Below are 9,912 nucleotides of genomic sequence, written 5' to 3' on the forward strand. Positions count from 1 at the left end.
TCATCACACTTTCTCTCTCTTCATTCTTTCTTATCACACTTTCTTTCTCATAATACTTTCTCTCTAATCATTCTCTTTCATCATATTTTTCTCTCACATTCATCTTTCTCTCACATCTAATTTTTTTTCTTATTTTCCTTTAAGGGTAAAAAAGGAAACTTTAATTTATTCCGATAGAAGATATACAACTAACCAAACATTGCTTTTAAGAATGATATCCATGCTCATACCCATTCTCATTCCACAATACAATGATTCTCATTCCGATTCCTATTCCTAGGAAAGAACCAAACGCCCCCTAAACCCTGTACGTGAGCTGAAGGACACTCATCCAGCAAATATTCCAATGACTTTCTCTCGATTACGCATCATTCTGGATGATTGAAACATTCAATGTGAAATAAAATATTTATTGTTATTTTAACAAAACAGTTGCCATCGAGTGATTCATTAATTGAAGGTATCGTTTCAAAGTCTAATCTCGGAGTTTGGTAGCCTATTTGACGTTGGACCTTTTCTTTGTGCTACATCACCTCACGTCCGCATAAAAACTTAAGAGAAGAAAAGAAAATAGTTTTAGATTTTGGTTTTTGTTCTGATTCTTTTGGATATGAATTTGTAGTTATTTCGTGAGGAAAAGAAAGAGGTGGATGAGAGGGAAAAAGAAGAAGGAAGACAAGGACGAGGCAGCTGCTGAGGAGAAGAATTGGTAAAGCGAGTGATGTTTGATTATTAGCGTGATCCGTGAGGTAGGATTTGGTGATGCGCTTTGCCACATGCGTGGGTCCGCATACTTCCGCGTTGAGATAATCACTAAGCTTTTTTAACTAGGGGACAAATGAAAAGGCGCTATAAAAATATCAAAAAATATTGCAGGCTTAAATTTCTTTCCTAAATTGCCCCTTCCGTATGATCTATTCAATACTAATGATTAAGAATTCGTCCCTTCACTAATTAATTAATTTTGATGAAAGCTAAAATAAATTTATGTTAATATTCTTTTTTTAATATCATCAAAAATAATTCTAAAATATATTAATAATTCATTTCAATAAATGATATAGAGTTGAGACTCAGCTGCGGTGTATTATTGAGAATTTTTACTCATTAATCAATCATGATCTAAAGTTCGATACGACGTATTATTGAAATTTTTTTTCATTAATCAATTAGAAATCTAAAATTTTCTGTAGTCACACATCTTATAAAAACTTCTATAAATATCTTGGGCAGGCAGCACTACAAACAGAAAAACTTCTATAAATACCTTGGGTAGAAAATATATTTTTCTCGACTTTTTGGCTAATATCAAGTATAATATTAAATTAATTATATTATATTATACACGCAATTATGGGGCGGAGCCACGTATAGTTTTGGTGGGGCAGTTATCTCACCTTAATTTTTTTATAAGTACCCCTAGAGATATATAAAATTATAAAAATATTAAAGTCTTGCCCCACTAAAAAAATAAAAGTAGGGGCAATCGTCAAACATTAAAATCATTTTTTATAGGCTAATTTTTCTTCCCTCAGATTTTTTTGTGTATTGACCTGCTTAGTATAAGGGACCTAGTTCACGCAACGCGTATGCACAATCACTAGTATATATAGTGTAAGGTTACATTAGACATCCACGGTGGGCGACTACCATGGCCGACCCTCACGTGGGAGGTGCCTCCCTGCGTAAGAGTTGCTCACGGTGAGTGTGCAGGGTATTACCCTGTTCTTAATCTTAACACTATAACCTAAAAGAGAAGTTTGAACCCAAGAGGGAAAATCTTATTAGCTTTAATCCATTATAACACAATCCTTAAATCCTAAAATCTTAAAAATCCTAGAGAGAAAATCTTATTGACTCAAATCCATTATAACCCAACTCCTAAATTTTAAAATTTTAAATCCAAAATATATATAATATAATCCAAAATAAGACAAATATATATATATATATATATATATATATATATATATATATATATATATATATATATATATATGACACCACTTTAATACTAGTATTTAAAAATTAAAAATAAACACCATCATTTTAAAAATCAACATCACCTTGATTTTGATTGTTGATTTTTAAATACCACATCGATACTGATTTTTAAAATCAATACTAAGTGGTATTATTGCATGTAATGGAGGAAGAGTATAGATAATTTTATTTTAATTTAAGAAAAAAGAGATAAAATTATTATATATAGATGAGATAGGCAAAAAATTAAATTATATATATATATATATATATATATATATATAATTGTATTAATAAATTTTTATTTTTATAATTTAGAGATTGAATTATAATATTAAGGATAAGAAAAATTTTAAATTAAAAAATTTTTAGATGTGCAGGATGAGATGTGCAATATCTCAAAATATATAGATTGTGCGGACCTTTCGATGCAGACCCGTCCGCACGCTGACTCGGGCCACTCGAAAGTGCGTAGCGGTACATACAATTTTTTATATAAAAGATAGATATGTCTAATATATACGGGAAAAATATGCGAACCGTCACTGTGTGCACCAGCGTACTTTAGTTTTTGTTTTTTTTTAATATATGTTTTTTTAATTATCATATTTAGATTTCGAGATTAAATTACAGTATTAAATATAAAAAACAAATTAAATAAAAAAATTAAATGCTTTTACACATCTGTGTGGTGTGAGTCCAGATTGTCTGGTCTGAAAACCTTATTTTTTTTTATCTCAAATTATGATCCGATTAAAATTAATTATGACCTTTGCTAAGTTCATCATCTCATTTAAATTATAATTTTGGATTAAATAAGATGATCGAAATCCGCCGGTCAGTACCAAGCAAAGGGGGTCTGTCTATTGCTGGTGATTTCCGACCGTTTAACTCTATCTAAAATTATAATCTAGATGTAAGGATGAATCCAAGAAAAATTATAATTAATTTTAATGATATTTCAACCGTGATCCAATGTCCAAATCACTGAGATCCAATGTGCAAATCACCAAAGGAATTAGAAAGCGACAAGAAATTACGATCGAAAGATGCAGTCTCGTGCGGTATAAAGTTGTAAAGGCGTGGCATATTATATCTCTATATAAAAAGGGAGCAAAATTTGTTTCCTAAATTGCTCCTTATGCTGCGGACATAGTTGCGGACTTGCGTCCACGATAGAGAGGCAGTGTTTTTTTATATATGTATATATTTACCAGCATAAAATTTATATGTGTAAACATGTAATTCTCAGCTCAACTTAAGTTTTCTTTAAACCTTTCGATGATGTCAACCAAATTTTACCTTTAAAATTTAGATATTAATTATAATAGTTGATCTTTTTTTTTTATTTTTTTGTATAATTAAATTATTTAGAGTTTTATTTTTAGAATTTAAAAATAAACCAATAGTTTATTTGGTATCCGTCAGTTTATTTATGTTACCTTCGTTCAAATAAAAACATAAGATTAATTAAATAAATAAATTTAAATAATTTATTAAATTGAATAAATAAATTTAAATATATATGTATTAAATTCGTTAATATATGTGAATTATTGTTCATAGACTATATTTATTAATAAAATTATTATTAATATGTTAAATAAATAAATAAATTTTAATTATCAAGTTCAATAACTAATCAAATAATTAAAAATTTTAAATAATCATACAAGTTTGAATTGAGAGTTCGATAACATCTAAACGAACCAAGGTCAAACCAAGTTTGAATTAAAAGCTCGATAACATCTAAATAAATCAAGTTCAAGTCAAACTTCAAATAAACTCAAGCTTGTAAAAAATAAACTAAACTAGACTTGAATAATCATTTCAAAAGTTTGGTTCATTTTATAATTGACTTGGTTCGACTCGGCTACATTATCAAATAAGCTTAAACATTTCAAAACTTTATTCTCAATTCGGCTCATTTTAATTCAGCTCTATTTGATTCAGTTCAATTTAATTTAGTTCGACTCAACTCGACTCGGCTTGATTTAATTTGCTTGCGTACTGCCTTATTTAAAAGTTTGATTACAGTATTAACAAAAAAAAAAAAAAAATTTAACGAGAAAAAAATTAGATGCAAGTTCGTAGGGTAAGATGCGTAAAAAACAAAAATTTTCACAGCTGGTAGCCAATTACAATGCATGCAAAATTTAGCGGAAAGATAATAATGAGAACAAACATAGTGGGTGAGCCGTCTGATATAAAAAATAAAAAATCAAATAGGACGTCGATGATTTGGGAAAAAAAAGTCTTTTGATTTTTGTAATATTTGTCAAACATCCGTATGGAATTATCTAGTCAAATGTATTAATCGCAATAGAAGTGGTAGAAAGTAAACCAGAAAAATAAAGTTTTATCATTGAAATATTCAATGTGGTAAAAAAATAAAAATGATTCGTTTATCCTTAATTTTCTATCAATCCATCATTAGATTAATATAGTGAAAATAAATTATAGATAATTATTAGTCATTAGTATAAATAAATAAAATAAAAATGAGGACATGTTTGAATATGTCAAATTCCGATTTTAAAATTTTATATTATAACATGATTTAACCTTCGCACAGCCGCATCACTAAAATACTCAACGAAGACAGAGACAGTTGCATTTACCTTCACTATAATGGAACTATCTTCCTTCTCTAGTAAACGCTAATTACGAAGAAAAGTCAAAACAAACCCAAATTGTGGCATTTAATTAATCCAAAAGAATAAAACAAAGTAGAAAATAAATAAATAAACTCGAACCAATTTAAAGCTTTCTTCTCACTCTCCTCCCCCTTATAATAAACACACCACCCGTCTTTCCCCAAAACCTGTCCTTTAATTCCTTCCTCTTTCTTTCTTGTGCGCCAAAGAGGTCAAATAATGGCGAAGCTGCTGCCGATCTCCCTCCTTGTCGCTGCCCTCGTCCTCGGCCCCGCCTCCGCCCTGTCCCAGGCCGCCGCCAGCGGCGCAGTCGGGGATCTGCCACTTGGTTGGATCCCGTCGCTTTCCGGCTGCCGCGGCAGCATTGCGGAGTGCCTCGCTGGCGAGGAGTTCGACCTCGGATCGGAAGTCAGCCGCCGGATCCTGGCCACTTCGAACTACATCAGCTACGGCGCCCTTAGGCGCGACACCACCCCATGCTCTCGCCGCGGCGCGTCCTACTATAACTGCCGCCCGGGCGCCCAGGCTAACCCCTACTCCCGCAGCTGCTCCGCCATCACCCAGTGCCGAAGCTAGATGGATCCTGCAGATCTGTGCTCCGGTGTGGGGAAATACCATTTTAATGATGAAAAAAAGAGGAATTTGGTATGTGGTTTTGGTTGTTCTGTCGTTGTTTTCAATAATTGTTGCTGTAATTGATGATAATGCTGTTGTTCGATTGGTGTTGTAAACAGGTAATATACGATTCGTGTAAAGAAAAACTAATTTCCTTGGAAATTTGATGCTTGATAGTTTGCCCACTTACTGCTTCTATATCTAGATCTGATAAAAAAAAAATGTTTCTGCAATTAGGTTTTACATTGATATTTGCGTTCATATGCTAGAAAGATGAAGTATCAATTAGTGAAGTCAATCTTTTTCTTGGCAAAGATTCAACTGTTTGTACTTTGAAAGCTCTTTATTTTTGGTATGGATGCAAAGATGGGTGTATCAAAGATGTCTTCAGCCACTAAAACCAAAGTAAAACCAGAAAATATGAGGTGAGTGAAGAGCATTTTAATGTTCTAGCATCAATTATTGTGACAAATACGTCTTTCCTGATTGATTAGAGAGAACTAGACACTTACAATTTACTTGGAGACTTTGCCAGTGCATTATGATGATATAGAGATTAGATATGTGGAGCAATTGTTTCATAGAACCAAAGATCTACTTCAAGCTTGCAAAATTGTTAAAGTTAACAATTTAGTGTTAGGTGTCAATCTTAGGTAGTAGTAGGACCTGTAGGTTCCCTAAGGGAGAGGGCACAAATATTTTTCTAGTCTTTGTGAAATATTTGCATAGTTCGTTGGGCGCTACAGACGTGGAATACATATAATTGTCTTTCCTCGTGTTGCTCTTGTTCAAATTTTTACAATTAGGTGTTGACTTTTTCTTGAAGCTATATTATTAATCTTTTTTTATATATTTTTTTAGCTTCTTTGGAATTTGTAAATACAGTCTTGATTTATTTTTTGTTTCTGTGAATAAAATAAAATCTTGGCTTTATGGAGGCAAATTCTTATATCATGGAGGTTCATTGGATTCATTGCTCCTGGAGGCAAACTTGCTTCACCCAGTTTCTTTCAGAAGAAAGAAAAATAGGACAACTTGTTGAAACAGCAAGGATTTAGGTTAGCGTTTCCTATTATTATGTCTAGTTCTTGAAAAAAAATACAATTATAAATGTAAAACCAGCTAGAGCCAGCTGGAGGGTTAGCGTACGAAGTATGCCACTTCGATACTGATTTCTAGTTTAGAGAACAAGTACCCGTTATAGAATCAAGAAGACGAAGAAACCACCTGATAATGGTGTAATGGTTAGGTTCTGTAAAAATTTAAGGTTGAATTCTCAGATATGACGTATTATAGAGAGTTTTCCCTCCCATGAAAAACGAGTCTAAGAATGTTGATCATTTAGATGGGCCTCCATTAATTCCTCCCGATTTATCTTGGTGACAAGTGAAAAATTTTTGTGTGGCCGGACCGATCATCTCTAGGATTAGTCAGTTCGAAGAGCTGGATATCTGGATTATCAAATAAAAATAATAATGTGATGAAGAACGTTGTCCTCATGAGCTTGGGGTCGATTCCTAGCGAGTGCGGATTGCCTTGCTAGTTGCCTCACTCTTTGCATGTGCCATGTGCTACTGTTGTTGGACAAAGTCTCCCATAATTTATCCCCTTCTAGGAAGTATGGGGCTGTCCTAGAGGGACTGCCAAGGTGATGACTGCACCTTTTGTCACAAATAAGATGAAGAACATTGCACTCATGAGTGTGGTCTAAGTGATAAAGCACTCATGGAAACTAATAAGAGAAATAGAGTTTGAATTCCACTGTAAATGAATATTTTGGAGGTCGACAGTGTGCATAAAAGTGGGGTTCCGAAAGCAAACCAGGGTCCAGGGAAAAGACTATCCACCTTTACTTTCAGAAATATATATATATATAAAACATTAATGCATATATCATTTATGGCCCCTTTGGATCTTGGCAAATGCTAATATAACTCTTAAATTTCATGTTTTTTTGAGTTATGTAACTTTGGGTTCTCAATTTTACAATCGGGCAAATCTCTTTTATGGATTGTGGCTAGTTGTTAAAATCTCAGTTAACATGTTCATGTGCTTTTCGTTTCAAAAAAAAAAAAAAATATTACAAAGGCATGGGCAGTGTACAGCAACTTGACAATTCTTGCTTACCGCCTTTGTATTGATGATTGTTCATAAAAGCAATTGACAATTTTGGGGCATCTGTTTGTTGGAGCATTTTGTCCAAATGAGTTTAGATCTGTAATCTTGGAAGGTGAACTGTTTGCATCATGGTCTGTCCTAAGGAGGGGAATAGAGACAATTATCAACATCAAGACATTGGAATGTAGCAAGTGTGCTGTGAGTTTTCCAGAAGATTGGGGCAGACAAATGATCGGTTGGGTCAACATTGTGGTTGGTGGTCCTTGCAGAATCTGGCATTTCTGATGATGATGGTCTAAATTTTGCAGCAATCTTGAACTCAAATTTATACTGAACTGACTAATATGTTGGACCTAAGCACATGGTTCATGGTCCTATCCAAGTGGTCTCATCTGCACGTACAAAAAAATTCAGAATCCAATTTATACATACTTAAGTCGGTCTCTAAAATATTCCTTCTTAATAGGACTCAAATTTTGATCCTCTTAGTTGTTCCTTTGTGATTTTTTATCTAGGGGTTGCTTGTCTTTTCATCAACATTTGTTGGGCAAAAATCAAAGGAGAATCTTTTTGAGTTTTTGGAATCATCAAGGTGACACCCCTTTTTATTTATTTTTAATTAAAAAAATATCTTGCCCCACCAATCCCTTATAAAATGACATAGTTTATGACAATTACGATTTCGTAACTATTACAATATTATAACAACTACTATTTTATACCTGCTATAACAAAGATTTGTCATGTTCAAATTCATGTTGTAGGAACGTCGACTTGTCTTGTTCATTAAATTGGTTGATGGAATTGGGTGATAAAAGATAATAATGTAGGAACAGTCTAATGAAAGGCAGATGTGTCATTTTATAGGAGAGGATGGTGAGCTGAGATGTCATTTTGATTAAAATTAAAAAGGGATGCCCTTTGATGATTTAGAAAAACGTAGCTATTATAATGTAGATTTATGTTGTTCATACAACTAGTTGATGGGAATGGATGCTTGATGCGGGAACATAAGAGTAAGTTTAGTCTTTTATATTATTTTGTCGAGTTAGGATTTTAAGGGTATTTCTATCTTTGCAATGTTAGAATCTCGTGTCTATTTAAATATTTATTTAGTTGTTTTAGGTTTTTAGTTTTTCGTTTTTGATTAATAAAAATTTATAGTCGTGTTATTTCTTCCTAAATATCGAGTTTAGTTGTCTATCTATTGATATTTTACAAAATCAACATGATTTAGAAAATTACTTCTGGTATTCATATGAGAATTAATAGAACCGATTGTTTTCCACTGCATCAGTTGGTATTAGAACAGATGATCTTGTGGAATCATGTTATCGAGAAGACATGTTGACAATGTCAATAACGAGTATGAATGTGATATGGAACAATGTGTTTGATGAAGCAATTTCCAAATGAGTTTAGGACTGCAAATGAACTATTTGTATTATTATAATAAAAATTAATTATACTCATTCCAATATCTCTCACAAATCGTCACCATGTGAAGGGAGGTAAATAGAGACAATTATCAACATCGGGACATTGAAATGTAGCAAGTGTGCTGTGAGTTTTCCAGAAGATTGGGGCAGGCCAATGATTAGTTGGGTCAACATTGCGGTTGGTGGTCCTTGCAGAATCTGGCATTTCTGATGATGATGACCATCTAAAGTTTGCAGCAATCTTGAACTCAAATTTATGCTGAACTGACTAATATGTTGGACCTAAGCACAAGGTTCATGGTCCAATCCAAGCGTTCTCATCTGCACCTACAAAAAATCTTAAAAAAAAAAAATTCAGAATACAATTTATACCTACTTAAATGTTGATTTCTAAAATATTCATTCTTAATTAGGATTCAAACTTTGATCCTATTAGTTGTTCCGTTATGATTTTTTGTCTAGGTTTTGCTGGTCTTTTCGTCAACATTTATTAGACAATAATAAAAGGTCTTTTTTTTTAATGGAATGGTTACGTTCCCTTTTTATTTTTAATCAAAAAAGACGAGTCACTCCAATTATCCTCAGATATAGTCTTTGACATTATACCGTATATGAATTCTGTCGGAAAATTATAGATATGATGCATTAGATATGATAGATTGATGATTGGAGATGATGCACTATATATAATAAATTGATGATTGACTGATGAAAGACTTTATTTTATGGGAAAGCTTCCTATTTGTCTTGTATATATGGAGATGATCCAATAAAATGTCAATGCCTAGAAACGTAGGGGAGTCTTTGGCAAAAGCCTTCCGATGCTCAAGTTAGTACAAGTTTGGATGGATGAATGAAGAACAGTAGAAAACGTGCACGCGAGAGTAAGTTGGATATGTTCAGAGAGCGTACCTTCACAATTGAGAGGACTCTTCCTTTATATACCACCTCACATAATCTCCATAATCATAAGATAACGCAGTGTGTCAGAGTTTATTAGGTAAAGAAAAATGTACAACCTAAGGAATGTGTAATAATTATTCAAAGAATCTTTCTTTCACCCATATGTATATCTCTTTTGTCGTTTATAACTTATGTCA

The 9,912-nt window shown here is 32.7% G+C and overlaps 1 protein-coding gene across 1 annotated transcript; it reads left to right on the plus strand.

Moving 5' to 3' along the window:
- The first annotated feature begins 4,785 nt into the window (after positions 1–4,785).
- On the plus strand, positions 4,786–5,440 carry LOC122039844 (protein RALF-like 33). The gene has a single exon (XM_042599269.1). The coding sequence runs from the start codon at positions 4,860–4,862 to the stop codon at positions 5,214–5,216; it is 357 nt and encodes a 118-aa protein (XP_042455203.1). The 5' UTR covers positions 4,786–4,859; the 3' UTR covers positions 5,217–5,440.
- Positions 5,441–9,912: the final 4,472 nt, after the last annotated feature.

This window comes from Zingiber officinale, chromosome 2A, assembly GCF_018446385.1.
Source record: "Zingiber officinale cultivar Zhangliang chromosome 2A, Zo_v1.1, whole genome shotgun sequence".
Classification (NCBI taxonomy): Eukaryota; Viridiplantae; Streptophyta; class Magnoliopsida; order Zingiberales; family Zingiberaceae; genus Zingiber; species Zingiber officinale.

Coding starts and splice junctions, on each gene's coding strand:
- LOC122039844 (XM_042599269.1), top strand. CDS start 4,860: ATGGCGAAGCTGCTGCCGATCTCCCTCCTTGTCGCTGCCCTCGTCCTC.